A 15483-nucleotide genomic window follows, 5' to 3' on the forward strand; every position below is an offset into this window, starting at 1 on the left:
TTTCACTTTTTTTTTTTTTTTTTTTTAAATTCTATAGCCTATATGTTAATAAGAGCTACATTTGTCTTTACTGTTTGCTCTCGTCCCACCCCTAGTCATGACATAACTTCTGTTGTGATTTGACACTATAATGAATAAAGATTGATTGATTTATTGCTATAGCTGTCAATTTTAGTCCTTGAGTTCATAGCTATGTGCTTTATTTGTTCACTGCTATCAAGAAATATGACTTTCCTTTGTAGTATGCATGAGAAGACGCCGTGAAATTTGTAGACTTCTATGTGGTGTCTGCTGATAATGTAGTGGGCTGGTCTGGACAGAAAATGGTTGAATTTTTGTCCCAGTCCCCCCCTGTTTGCTACCATTTAAATCTGGGTACAGTGAGCGAAATAACCATGTCTGGCATTTTCAAACTTTGCCAATAAAGCTGATTCTGACCCCCCTCCCTGCAAAAAACCCCCAAAACAACTCAACACTGATTAAAGTTGAATAAATAAACTTCAGCACTGGAAGATTATTGTTAGATCTAACATCCACGCTTACATTCACAACACAATATAGCCTACTTTTCTGACATAAAACAGCTTAAACACTGGCAGGAACTAAAGCACCACATCATAACAAAGTAACTACAAACTCAAAATAACAACAGTCATAATTCGGAATAGTTTTTATTAAATAATCTTATTTTCAAAAAGTGAATATGTAAAAAAATTACACATATAAAAGACATTAAGTAGTCAATTCAGACAGTACTAGATGAGAAATCACATAGCTTCTGAAAGCATTTGGATAATCTACAAATTTATTTTCCAACATTATGTTAAAAGTTCATATTACATGTCACTCCTGCAAGAGGACACAAATAAACACTGAAGAGGAAGTGTAATAACCAGGTGACACCATAAAAAGTAGGATTTGCTTGACAAGACCATGAAAATGCTGTATGTGGAAGTAAACAACAATTCCTTAATTTTGTGGCACAATTGTCAATAATTTTTTAACAATCTTTTGGCACGAGAAAGGCAAATAATCTCTGCCCACGTTGAGAAACGTAAAGGAGCATGTCTGATCAAGTAAATAAAGTTTTCCTGAAAACTTTATTCAAAACAAGAAAATACTTACTGCTTCATCATTTACCAAAATGTGAAACAGGTTTTTTAGATGCATCTGACATGTTCTCCTTTTCATTTCTCTCAGCTGGGTAACACACAGCATCATGTGCAACTCCACCTCCTTGAAGTAGAGGTTAAACATTTGCTTGGTCATTACAATAATTCACTAAACCTACAAAATAAATCAAAAAGGAGACGTTAAGAGTATAAAACCCGCACTTTAAGACCTCCATGTACACGACTGCTGCAACATCCCGCTGCTGAAGGCATGAAGTCAAACAGCAGAGTAACAATGATTCAGAGAGGATGCTTTGCAGAGCTCAGCTTGCTGTCCCATAACTGAAGATCTTTGGAATAATGTGCGCAGAACAGAACATTATTGGTCCAGCAGTCCGATGACTCGACAAGAGCAAGAGGGAGGGGGAAAAAAAAGTACATTCAGAGACAGAAAATCATTAAAAAAAATGCTGAAAAAGTAAAATCAGGTCCTGTGTCGTACTTTCCAAATGATTTCAGATTCTATCTCCAGCCGTTCTGATGTGAGCAGTGTTGTCCGTTCTTGTCGTGCGTTAAATTTTCCAGAAAATCCTCTTCCTGTAAAGTACGTAGGAGATGAATATCCAACAGCATGTAGCAACCAGGTTCTGGATGAGGTGCTCGGTGTGAGACTGGCTGTTGGCCATGCGCCAGCGGAAGGGAAAGTAGCCCTGAAACACTTCGTGGCCCACGTACACGAGGATGGAGTTCATACCTGGAACCAGGCCCACGGGTGAGAGGGGGGAAAGTCAGTGACGTACCCATTTCTCTTAATAAGACAGACTTAACTAAAAACTAACATGTCTATATTACTAAACTTGTCCTTTTGTGTGAAAGTGCCCACCTGGGTAGTAGAAAGGAGCGCCGGACCACCATTTCTTCACATCTATAGAGTAGAAGACCAGCACGAGCAGCACGAACGCTAAACAAGCCAGCGTTGTCACGTACGACAGTGACCTAAGGAGAAATAAACACAAGCATGGCAGGGTTTAAAGATGTTTTACTGAAAGTTTTTGGAGTGTAATCATTGTTCTGGCTATATTTTCATAGACTGAGTAACAGTTGTCTGTTATTAATACGAGTTCTGGTAGAAAATCTTTTTTCTTTTGATTACATGCTTATACTTCATTCCAAACAATGTGAAGTCATGAAAGTATTTATTTTACAACTGAAATAGTACTGTGTTGATGGAGTTCATGAGTGTTTTATTTCCGCATTTTTTCTTAAATTGCTTGATTCTTTTTGAAGACTTCCAAGGCCCCAAAAAAGGGCCTCCGGATTTGATCACTTAGACAAAAAGCTATGGAGAGAAAATCGACTACAAACATGGGTGAGTGCGTAGTACTAGATTTGTGTGTATTTTTAGATTTGTGCGAACGTAACTTGCTCGAAGTTACGGACAAAACAATAATTATGAATTGAAAAAGCCTCCTACACACACAAATCGTTAAATGCGCATGCACGATGATGAAAATTCAGATGACCCAGCTTTCCACCAGTACTTAAATGCACCAAGTATGGACAAATCTGTGAGGGTCCTTGGAGGAGTGAAAAGAGTCTCAAAACCATTTGTGCGTATCTATAGCTTTGTGTGTGTATGTATCAGGCGATTCCTACATGCGTAGTACGCACACACAAATGTTTTGAGTCGATTTTCTCTCAATAAAAAGCTGTTATGAAAAACAGCTGCACAAGAGGCAGACTGCCTTGTAACCATAGATTTAAATTTAAGGGAGCTAATTTAAATAAATACTGTACTGCAGCGGAGTCAACTCGTAGCGCCGCTCCACATAACTACCTGTGACAAAGCCGGTTCGCCGCATTCCATGTTGGTTTGTTTACATCAGTTCTGTGTGTGCAGGTTTACATAGCAACCGAGGATTAGGGAACGTCAGCAAGGACCCACAGATCCGGTTTGATTTAAATCTATAAACGGTCAACCAGGAAGATCCAATGCTGAAATGTTCACATTAGTCTTCAAGTCTGATTTAGAAGAGAATAAAATTCAATTCAAAAATATTTTATCAATCTCGATCAATCTCAAAGTTAATGGATGTGTTTTAACTTGATTACCGGTATCTTTATGCTTTCAAATTACTGAAATATATCAAATTATTTCTGAATGGTTTTGTGATTTTATTCTCTATTATTATAGTACTTTTGATTGTGCTTGTAATTTTGTTGTTTTCATAATCTCCTTTCAGGTTGCCATGGAAAACACAGCTTCCTTTTGATGCCGTTTTCAAGATAAATGAAGGTTATGAAAGAAAACCCCTTTATTTATTAAGTTTGTCCTCCGCAGAAATATTGCCAACAAAAAGGAAAAGAAGTCACGTTCTTTCTTCAGAGCGACTCTTACCACAGGTTCTTGTTAACAGGAATGAAACCCCGGTCTGTGGAGCACTTGGTCAGAAATGCTGATATGGCTCCCTGTTTGACACAAAACACCTTATCAATCAATCAATCAGAAAAGGGAAAACAAAGAAATTTGACCAAATCACTTCTGTCTGGTTTGGTCATGTCTGAGTCTGCTGCTTCCGTCTCCCGCTGCCCGGCCCACGCAGCCACATGCTCGTCAAAGCAAAATCCTCTCATCGCTACACCGTCTGAAAGACGACCGTAATCCAGACAAACCCTGGCCAATCACAAGCTAAACAGAGAGAAGTCTCGTGGAATTAAATAACGTTGTGTGAAAAAGTGTTTGCCCCCTTCCTGATTTCTTATATTTTTGCATGTTTGTCACACTTAAATGTTTCAGATCAAACAAATTTAAATATTTTTTTCACACAACTGTATGATGCGAATGAAAACGTATGTTAACACGTGTTCAGCAACATCTGGTGGTTAAGACTTCTTGTGTACAGGCTTATAATAAACGGGTGATCACAACTTTTACATTATTTTGCTTTATTTTAATCAATATTCGATTTTACTACCCAAATAAAATGTGCTAAAATGAATATAAAAACAGGATTAATGAAGCTTTTGGCCCCTTAAAAATGTGCTTACCCAGCAGACTAATACCCTGTACCACCAGTATGAAACGTTTAATACCTATACTGAATAAATAAAACATCCACATACAACAACAACAACCCCCCCTCTCAAAAAAAAACAAAAAAACAACAACTTTATAACAGGGAAATTTGCTCACCAATATGAGACCCCAAATAAGGAACCTTGAGATAATACTCGTAGGGAGATCTCGGTAGTGCAAGATGATCTTTCCCGCCTGAGGACAGTTGAAATACAGTTAAGAGCAAGAATCATCATCGATCGCTCCAATTATACCATTAAAGACACAAACACACCTGTAATCCTAGGAAAGCCATGAGGACAGAGTTGATGCTGCCGAGAATCCCCTCGGGATCGTACGGCATGTGAGTCATATAAAGCACCTGAAACAAGCGACGACAGAAACACATTTTAGTAAAAAATAGTTCTGATGCAGTCTACTCCAAGATCATCAACAACATTCGCAAGGCTGCGTACGGACCAGTCAGAGAGAAACTTTCAACGTGAACACAAACTAAACACTAAAACTTGCTGGTGGAGCTACTCGGGATGTAACGGCGGTCACCCACCCGGGACGACGGGGTCTGATAGATGTGGTTTTCTCCCAGCAGCCAGCGGTCGATCAAACCGGCCGCTCCACCTGTGCAGTTGGCGTAGAGGCCCATTTCCCCGATCCCACCTGGACCCAGGTAGCCTCTGCAGCAGAACAATCGGATCAAGTCAATCTAACTGATGTAGGACAGATTGAACCATGAGAGCGAATGAGTTCCCATTTAGAAAAGGCCAATTATAATTACCGTTACGCTGAAGTGGACTATTCAAAATGAACTGTAATTACAATGCCTGTCCTAAAAAAATTAAAAGTAACCACCAGGATTTAACTAAGCAAATAGGTAAGAGGCTCCCGTTGGGTAATTACTGATTACTGCAATTAATTATGGATACTGATGTTTCAGCTGGGAACAAGTTGTTTAACCCCAACTGATGCCGTGAGTAGTTTCTTAGACAACCTTGCCGGAAGATGCATCCTTTGGTTTGCGGAAAAGATATTAATCTGTTTCAGAAGGGTCAAATTATTGGCAGCAAGCAAAGAAAACATCCAAAGAGATGCATAAATGACTTAAATTAAGTTAAGAACTGTCCAACGCATTATTAAAAACTTGAAGGATCGTGAGGAGCCATCGTCTTCCAGGAACAATTTTTATCTGAAATCCAGTTGTAAAAAAAAAAAAACCAAGACAACAGCAGCAGAACACACGGCTGTGTTTAATCGTGGACGTGAGCGCATTTCAGACGCACAATGACAACAGACTTGGCAGCTGTGTAGCCCAAAGAAAACCACTTATCAGTGAGGCTCATCTGAAAAAAAGGCTTCGATTTACTAGAAAGGATAAAGATTGGACTCTGGAGGAATGGAAGAAGGTCATGTGGTCTGATGGGTCCAGATTTACCCAGAGTTCCAGAGTGATCGGCAAGAAGAAAGGTGAATGATGCTCCCATCATGTCTGGTGGCTACCGTACAAGCGTGTGGGGGAAGTGCTACGATCTGGGGTTGCTGCAGCTGGTCTGGGTTCAGTAATGTTATGACTTCCTTTTCAGAGTCCAGACCTGAACCCATTTGACAATCTTTGGGATGGAGAAGAGGCTTAGCGGTCCGATCAACACAAGACCGTGGCAAAAAATATATCCAACGTATCGGAATGATGCCAAAGCCAATCAAAACTAAAAGGCAGTCCACAGGCAGGGTACAACTACAATGACTGAAATTTCATTTTCCAACTCCGACCCATAAATTTCTTTAAGGGCCAACCTGATAAAACCCGTTTTGTTTTGATCTAAAATCGGCTGCATACATTAACGTTCTCAACAGGAAGACAGCAGAGCTGCAGGGCGTCTGCTCAGGCGTCATTTTTAGCCTCTTGGCCTTTGTCTTCTTGATGCTCACTGATGGGACCAAAATCTGACTTATCAGAGTCCTTCGCTCCTGCGATGATGAATTTAACTCCCACCGGAGCCGGCGGGACAAAGATCAGCTAGACAATCAATCAGTGCACTCTCTCTGCATCGTGCCCTGAGACTACTGCAGCTGTGACATCACAGAGATGAAAATAACACTGTTTTATTTAACTATAAAACCTCTTGGACAAAAAAAAAAAACAAAAAAAAACAGAGTGGTCATTTTGTTTTTTTTGATAATACTTTAGTATTTACTCAGCATTGTCCTTATTAAGTTCACAAAACTGCAGTGGATAAATGAAAAAGTACCAACTGTTAAAGGCTGGCAAAGAGTGGTGTTTGATCTAGTGGCATTAGAGTACCTTAGATGTAGATTACATTCAAAAACAGAGCAATTCTATAAAGTTTGGGAGCCCTACTTGAACTATGTAGATCCTGATGTCTCTAATATCATGTTGCAGAGATTTTCTTGACTGGTCATACTGTACATTTTTACTGTAACCCAGGGTGTTATTTATATGGATCTGAGCTGGTGTTTTGTTTTGTTTTTATTTTATTGTTCCGTTTGCCTGTTTTGCTTGTTATTTCTGTCGATCATATTATGTAACCATTCTTTACTTGTAAAAGTGAAAAAATTAATAAAAATATTGTTTTAATACTCATAAAAGTATAGTTTCTACGGCATCACAGGCGGTTTGACTCACGTTGGACAGTCTGGGACAGGAAGCAGGAACGTGAGGCAGAGCCACAGGACTTCCAGGAGGAGAACACAAAGCCAGGCTGGCCAGTACAGCAGGATCTCCAGGCCAGGAGCCCACCAAGCGTCCTGGAAAAACAATATCACATTCAGAACGGGGCAGATGTAAAAAAACATGTCTTAAATGAGGGTAAAACTGAGCTGCTGACTAACTGCTGTGAGGATGTCGAGGTGTCCTCTCGCCACCAGTAAGTCCAGACTGGCGACCACCACGTAGGACACGGCGAGCCGCTGCAGCACGCCAGGAATCCTGACGTTGTCCCAGGACACTGGAGGGCATGCAAGAACGAGGCGTGAGCACAGATGCAGGAGAGAACACGGTTATCTAATAAAGAAAGCCGTGCAGGACGGCACACGTCCTCAGCTTGAACAATATCACAGAACATGATGTTAATCATTCCTCCAAGTTACAGGAGATTTCACAGAGAGCATGGACCAGCCTGCCCCTCCTTACACGAAGCCTGGCAGTAGTTTGGGTTGACGACAAAGACGCCGATGACGAACAGCTGCACGCCCCTCCACACCACCTTCCTGAGCAGAGAGCAGCGCGTGGATCCGGCCCGCAACAGGGAATTGATGGACAGAGCGACGGACGTGCCCATGATGAACACAAACCTGCCGGAGGAGCAGAGGACAACGTCAGAGGAAAAGTTTTCTTGGTTTTTGAAGGAATCCGACTCATTTAAATGATGAGTATTCTGGACTGGAAGCTTCTTGCACAATTGTAAAGATTTAATCAGAAATTCAAGTTAAGATCTATGAAAGCTGAAAACTCTTATGAGCAAAAGTCCACAATGTAACTGAAAAAGAGACAAATACATTAACGGTCCTGAGTTTCTCTCTCAGCGTACAGATTCAACGCCATAAGAATAACAATACTACATCCACTATTGGTTCTTTAAAAATGTAGGATGCTGTATCCGAATACAAGTAAAACCAGAATGAAATGATTTGGAAATCTTTTAAACCCATATTTCATTCATATGAAAGTGAGACGTGTCATGAAACTTATTAGTACCGTTTGAATTTCAAAAGCGTTGAGACGTGGGCAACAAAAGATAAAAGTCAAAGGAAATAAAAAGAAAACACCTGGAGGAACATCTGGGAATTCATTCAGTTTGTTGGCAGCAGCTCGTGGCCGTAACCGAGCTAAAATATGGGAGGCGTGATCTCTAAGCAGGTGGTACAGGTTCACTAGTCCGAGAAAAACTGCTCCTGCAAACTGTGGAACAACTTCAGGATAACGTTCCTCAGTACAAAACTTGTACAAAACCTCGGTGCCTGATACTGACAATTCACCAACTTTTTAGTGTTGAAATAATGTACTTGAAATTCCCTCCACTGACTCAAAGACAGATCCACAAATGCAGGTTAAAGCTCAATCGTGCAAAGAAAAGCCCCGATTTGAAAATAATCCAGAAATACTGCTGTGTTCTCCGGACCAAAGCTGATTTAATTTGGACTGGGGCAAACAGGAAACCTGTCCTGTTATCAGACGAATTTAATGTGAAATTATTTTTGGAAAAATCTACAGAGATCTATAGAGAGACACCGCCCGGTCTGTTATCAGTGCTCAGTTCAAAAACCTGCATGTCTGGTGGTCTTGGCGGTCCATACAATGAGCCGCTTGCACATCTGGACAGGAAACATCAATGCTGAAAGGTATATTCAGGTTTTAAAGCAACATTTGCTCACATCCATACATCTTCTGGGATGGCCTTATTTCAGCAAGTGCAGAAAGTCAGAAAGTCCAGGTGCTAAACTGACCTGCGTGAAGTCCAAACCTTTCACTTAGTGAAAACATCAGGAAATGAAGCAACAAAGATGACCCCAGCAGCTCAAATCTTACTTTTAACATCAAATATACTGTCAACGCTGAACTGTGAATAAAATATGGATTTATCAGACTCAGAAATCATTATTTTCTGTTGTTACTAATGCTTTGTAGGGGTTGCAACTTTTAATTGGGGTTGAGCTTGAAGAAGCTGGGAAACCTAGATAAAAGGTTTCCTAAATTACACTTACCAAGGGAAGACGAGATCTGCAACTGTTAGGCCTGTGTGGTAAAAGTTAAAAAAGAAAGTATTAAACATCAACGATGCCAATGTCAAGTCTGATATCAATATCAAGACTAATGAATAATCAGGAAGTCGTGGCCTTCGTCAGAAAGATTTGGGTAGAGCCAATTGGGACTCACCATTCCAGCTCTCGTGTCTGAAGAACCAATATCTCCCTCCTCCGTAGTTGACAAATATCATGATGACCAAGGAGATGCTGGGAGAGGAAAAAAGTGCAAAAGTTAGCAAAAAAGGGAAAAGAAACATTAATAACTCCAAGAAATAGACCAAAAAACAGACAAGTAAACTAACATTTACATATTTTTTGGAATAACCCATACAATCTAGCAGAAATAAAGCTAAAGGAAGTATTCTTGGGGGATAAAAATGTTATAACACCCACAGCCCAGAGCCATGCAAGTCTGCAGAAGTTCACTCAAAAGCAATGCCAGCTGCAAAACCATCACATTGTTGGGAGAGTCACATGAAACAGAATGACGACGTATGACGATCAAGTGTTAAATCCCTTCATATCTTTCATGGAGCAGCTGAACGGCAAGCGAGAGGAGAGCGGAGGACCAACCCTCTAAACGTGTCCAGAGAGCGGAGCCTCCTGCTGTTGCTGGGTGGGGGAGGGAGGATGTTGTCGGTAACCGGTGCCTCCATCCGCGGGGAGCCCAGTTCCTGGATGCCCAGAGTAAAATCCCATATTAACTTTATTATATCACAAGCAGAGGTCCATTTGTCTCATTTCACGTCTGAACACAAAGACAATCAGTGAATTTAAATTTATAAAAGATGCTATTTGTTTTGTTTTTTTTTCTCAGTAAAATTCCCTGATTAATTAATAAGTTCTTTCAGTGATGGCACTCACAGAGTTGATGAGTCTCTCCGTCTCCATGGACCCACAGACTCGGAGGATGAGACCCTTCACGGCAGCGAGGCTGAAAAAGAAATAATCCGTGAATTTAAAAATTATCCTTCGACATTCAGGAGTTCACAAATGAATCCTGCAGCAAAAGCAATTGATAAATTTAAACAAATTTCCATTAAAACACACTAATTCTCATGTGATTAGGCTTGTCAACACATGTAAACACAATTTTGTTATGAAGTTACGTGTTTGGGGCAACTTGTTCATCTTTTTGTTGCTGTGATTAAACAGTACCAGCAAGGTTTCAATCATGACAATATGTTAAAAAACAGCAAGTAACAGTGAATTTCCCCACTGAGGAATGAATAAAGGACAATCTAATCGAATCTTACAATCTAATCTAAAAAAAATAAACTCCTCAAACATCTGCAAGTGTAACAGTTTCAGCTCGGTCGGTGCGGCGCTCTGCGCTGGGACTTTCCTCCAACCGTGGAATGTCAAGGCCATTAAGCATTAATGCTTGCAGGCGAGGAGCCGAGGATAAGAGCTGGCTGGTGTAATGAAGTATTGATCAACTGAACAAAAGCAGCAAAAAACAGCTGATCACTCAACTCAATGTCAGCTGGTGCTGAGATCAGCTGATGTACCGAGACGTGGGATGACTACACAGTTTGTCGGAACCAGTGCTGCGCTCAAATAATACAGATACAAGCTGTTGTTGACAAAGATATCAACATCACTGTCTTCAGCAATCTGTCATTGTTCTTTAATCTCCCCCTCCAATTAATGCAGACATTTGGACAATTCCACACAGACAACGACAAAACAATGAAATGGTCATACCCTAGTACTCGTCTTCCAATGGCAAACGCCAAGGACAGGCCAACAAAGACAAAAAAAGCAACCAGAATGGCTGTGAGGAGAGAGTGGGACGTCATTTTAATGCATCATCTGTAGAGGCAACCAGACATATGAACATGTGGCACAAACGTATGAATGCTCACGTGTGTAGCTGTTGACGGGCTCGGCATCCGCCACCACGGAGCAGTTGAGCCCCTCAGAGTCGCTCAGATTCTTCACCCACAGTGAGTAGTTCCCATGCTCCCCAAAGTGGAACTGAACCCTGGGAATTAAAGAAGTCAACATAAATATCAGCCAAATTACACATCCACTGATCTATTATTCATCGCATGGCGTCCGTCATCCAGATCTGTTTTCATAAGGCCGCAGCTCCGTGACACCAAACGACATCAGGCTAACAAAATACAAATTCATCTTTCGGAAGAATGTTAAACTTGGGTCATGGTGGTCTGTTAGAGACATTTGAAAAATACAATGTGGGTTGGCCACAACTCTGAAAATAAGTAAAAAATTCAGAATTTATCAACTAAGAAATCATGACTATATGAATGTGTAAGAAAATCCACGAGTACAATCTGTTGTACACTGAGGTACAGTGACTTGATTACTAGTTTATAATGGCGTAATGGAGCTTTTCTATAAATAAATAAATTAATACTTTTATTTTCATTTGAAGGACTCGTTAGTTACTTTTAGAAAGCATCCTCAACCTCTCGCGGTCTCCCATCTCCACTACTGGCCAAACCCACTCAGAGCTAACATTGGACTCCAGTCCTGGTGGACTCTCACTACAGCTGCATCACAGCAGAGGCGAAAAAGAGAGTCAAGAAAGTAGTGATGGAAGAAATTGAGAGCATGACCGAGGAGAACGAAAAAAGTAAATTTCGGACAGCAACTGAACCTCTACACCTACAAGGGAACCCCCTTGGTGGAAAAACCCCCCCCAAAAAAACAAACTAAAATCTTTCTCTAAATCACTTGAACCGTCTGTGGGCGGGTTTTTATTAGTGAGGGTTCGGGATAAAGGAGTCCTTTCAGCCGTCGTCTCTCCATTTCCACTTTTTAAAAGCCATGTATTCACCTTAGCCAGGCTGTAGTCGAACCGAACTGATGCTCTTGAGATCAAGCTGTTAGGGCCAGATTATTTGTCCAAGAGTGGCCTATGTACGAAATGTACAGTGCTGTAGCATCGTTGGCATCCATATTGTTGCATGTTGTCATCATCCTTCTACGTCTGCTTCCAATCTGCCGCGCTTGTTTACTAATGGCCCTTTTCCACTAGTACCTACTCAGCTCGCTTCTACCCGCCACGCCCCCGTCTTGCACTTTTCTTCTACCGGCCGAGGCGAATGGAGCCGTGCCAAATAGATACTTTTTCTGTATCTTTTCTGCCGAGGTTCTAATGGCCCTTTCGCACTAGTCCCGCCTCAGCTCGGTTCTACCCGCCACTGCCCCGTCTTGCGCTTTTGCACTAGGGGCGGAGACGGGTAGAGCCGCTCCAAGCCGATACTATTTCTGTAACCATTCTGGCGAGGTTCTATCCGGGCTGAGCCGGGACTATTTCCGACGTCACCACCCTCCGCGCCACTGATCGGTCGGGGGGCGGGGCCGTCAGACGTTTGAATCAGGAAGCGGGAGTCAGCGGGAGTCAGCGCGAGAGCGACTCGCGGCTCGCAGCGTTTTATTATAAAGCGCAAAACGTCTGTTTGGTGATCCAACTCTGAGGTGCAGATGTTCATAAACCTGGTGACTGACGAGAGAATTAAAAAAGGGATCTAGACGGGCTGTTTTACTCTCAGCCGCTCGCGGCTCCAGCTGATTTCTGAACAGCGCCAACATGAACAAAGCGGTTGCGCAATCGAGTACGTCACAGCAGCTTCACCACAACCTGCCCACTTCTCCCCTGGCTGTGGAAAAACAAACCGGGACAAAACGGGTAGAGGCGTGACGAGCCGAGTCGGGCCGAGTAAGGACTAGTGCAAAAGGGCCATAAGAGTGCTGAGCCGGCCCTATATCTGACGTCATCACAATACACGTCACTGATTGGTCGGGGGCCGTCAGACGTTTGAATCAGGAAGCGGGGAATCAGCGGGAGTCAGCGCAAGAACGACTCGCGGCTCGCAGCGATTTTATTATACAGCGCAAACGTCCGTTTGGTGATCCAACTCTGAGGTGCAGATGTTCATAAACCTGGTGGCTGACGAGAGAATTAAAAAAGGGATGAGACGGGTGATAAGGAACGATCAAATCTACCAGGAGCTGTTTTACTGTCAGCCGCTCGCAGCTCCAGCTGATTTCTCATCTGTGCCGACACAAACCAAGGGGTTGCGCATTCGAGTACGCCACAGCAGCTTCACCCCAACCCGCCAACTTCTCACCTGGCTGTGGAAAAACAAACGAGGACAAAGCGGGTGGAGCCGGGACGAGGCGTGACGAGCCGTCCCGAGGCAAGTCGGGCTGAGTAGGCACTAGTGGAAAAGCGCCATAATTGTTCCAATTAACCGGAAGAACACCAATGCAAAAGTGCGTGTGGCGCCACCTAGCATCGCGGAGTCATACGCACCTCACTCAATAATTGATCGTCTTCGTCTCGTCTTTCTCTGAAACTCCAGTTTTATCCTTAGCTAGATTATTGCCAATAGTTTGATTTAGTTGTGCATGTAACGGCACTGACTGACGGACTGGGTAGGATTCACCGACCTAGCAAACCACGCTCCATACCACATGTCGGTGATAGTGCTTTCGTTGTTTGGCAACTGGCAATAAGTACAAGAACAAAAACAAACTGGAATAACGAGTTCAGTATTGAAGGAGGTGAGATGGTTACAGTTTCTGTTTATATACATTTGAATGGAGACAATAAATGAAAAAAAGACTCTCAAAAAGGACGGCTGACTGTTATCTCCTGCCTAGCAGAGCTAATGAGCAAGTAAACACTGCATGCTCCAGACAACCATTATTATATGGTGATTTTGTGCAAAAATCAAACTAATTTCTTGGTGCTAAATTCAGCTGCAACAAATAATTCTATGTTTTTCTGTTTCTATACTGCATGAAAACCCTTCTGGATCACATTTGTTCCGTGTTTTTATTTATCCTTTCTTAAATGGCCCAGATACATGGTCATACATATAGGTCCAGCTCTCAGACAACTCACACATGTAATCTAAAGAGGAATTTCACACCGATTGCCTGGGTTGCACAAAGAAACATTTGTTTTTTTTCCCATGAAAGCAACATTCTGATGCATGTGAGAAATGACAGTGTTAAACAACCTACCTGCAGAGCTCTGCGAGAGAACTGTTGATCTGTACTGTAATTTCATGCTGAGTGCTGACAGCAAAGTCGACTGAACTGGGCTGGCCAGGGCCGGGTCCTGCCGGAACCACCCCCAGCTGCTGGTACAAACACTGGCAATAACAGGAAACAAAAAGGTCCAGATCAGAGCATTTTCACCATCGTCATCTGAATCAAGTCACGGTCCGAGTGAACTGGAACCGGAGAACATCAGTAATCGTGATCCCACCTGGTAGCAACGCTGTGACTTCCAGGCCACAATCACCTCATCGCTCAGTTCATTCCTGACCGCCAGAAGAGCTTCGTCCATCTTCAGAGGTGAGTGCTTGTGATATCTGTGGTCAACTGGAGTAAAACAGATGAATGCATGAAATAAAAACAACAAAACACAATGTCCAGATCAGCTGAAGTCCTTTAAAAACTGTTGAGATGTGAGTTGTGATGATGCTTCAGTTATCTATAACCACCCCAATCCAAAACAGCTTCACTGTGTACTTTATAATGAAATAATTCAAATCATCAGAAACCTATTAACACTGGTTGGTATTATACTAATATTAGACGTAAACGCACATGCGCAAAACGGCTCCAGCTTCCCTGACAGCATGACATCAGAACAGAACACATTCAAGATTAAAGGGTAATACAAAGTAGCCTTTGAAGCCTGCAACTAGAGGCTACAGCTGCATAACCAGTCAACAAAGCTTAATAATGATTAAAAAAATGCATCCCGTACCAGCTTTTGGTAGTTAGAAGCCCAGTTTGAATGCAAACTGCAGCCAGCCAGCTAACGTGTCCACCCGGAGGAGGAAAGCATGTGAGAGGGCTGCGGCAGATATGGCTGCGGAGCGGTGGTCACATGCTGAATTAGTCGGGTAATAACCCCCAGAGAGGGAAGTTCAAATGACTGGAGCCTGTTCACAAGCAGACTCGCTTGTTTTGGTGCTTATCTGCATAGACATATGTACATAGACGCCTCAGCGACCGCTGGGGCGCGAGAGATACGGCCGCCATCTTGGGCCGGGCATCCTCCCCATGCGACAGCATGAGACAGAACAGTGTTGAATATGCCAGAGCACTGTATAATCATAGAGCCAAGTTTGTGTTTTAAGAAAAGTAATGAATCAAAATGTGATTTGAGCATCAGGAACAATGTGTTGATAATTCTGACGGTCTCTGAGTTCAACATGCAAATATTTTCCGAAACCGTGATAATGCATACTCTTCATATAAGTTTGTATATATAACCTTACACATATATTCACAACATTTTAGAGTGGTAAAGCTCTGTGTGAAATTTGCTGTAGTACAAAGTATATAAAGCAGTCCTCTTTCAAGGAGTTTAGCATATGTGTGTATAGGTATATAGATTTATATATATGGAGTTGTTATATATACATACATGTGTACATGTGTATATATATATATATATATATATATATATATATATATATATATATATATATATACATACATGTGCATATGTATATACATATAGGCTACATATGTTTATTA

At 42.0% G+C, this 15483-nt stretch overlaps 1 protein-coding gene across 1 annotated transcript; it reads right to left on the reverse strand.

Annotated features, from left to right (window-relative positions):
• Positions 1-655: 655 nt before the first annotated feature.
• On the reverse strand, positions 656-14873 carry hgsnat (heparan-alpha-glucosaminide N-acetyltransferase). Its single transcript, XM_061714633.1, has 18 exons — positions 14705-14873; positions 14198-14313; positions 13951-14081; positions 10815-10933; positions 10654-10723; positions 9811-9880; positions 9520-9620; positions 9077-9153; positions 8905-8935; positions 7334-7494; positions 7033-7148; positions 6827-6948; positions 4736-4862; positions 4463-4549; positions 4306-4383; positions 3511-3581; positions 1996-2108; positions 656-1866 (listed from the first exon to the last, which is right to left on the reverse strand). The coding sequence occupies exons 2-18, from the start codon at positions 14276-14278 to the stop codon at positions 1685-1687; spliced, it is 1737 nt and encodes a 578-aa protein (XP_061570617.1). The 5' UTR covers positions 14279-14313; positions 14705-14873; the 3' UTR covers positions 656-1684.
• Between the last annotated feature and the right edge of the window lie 610 nt (positions 14874-15483).

This window comes from Cololabis saira, chromosome 1, assembly GCF_033807715.1.
Source record: "Cololabis saira isolate AMF1-May2022 chromosome 1, fColSai1.1, whole genome shotgun sequence".
In the NCBI taxonomy this organism is placed as follows: Eukaryota; Metazoa; Chordata; class Actinopteri; order Beloniformes; family Belonidae; genus Cololabis; species Cololabis saira.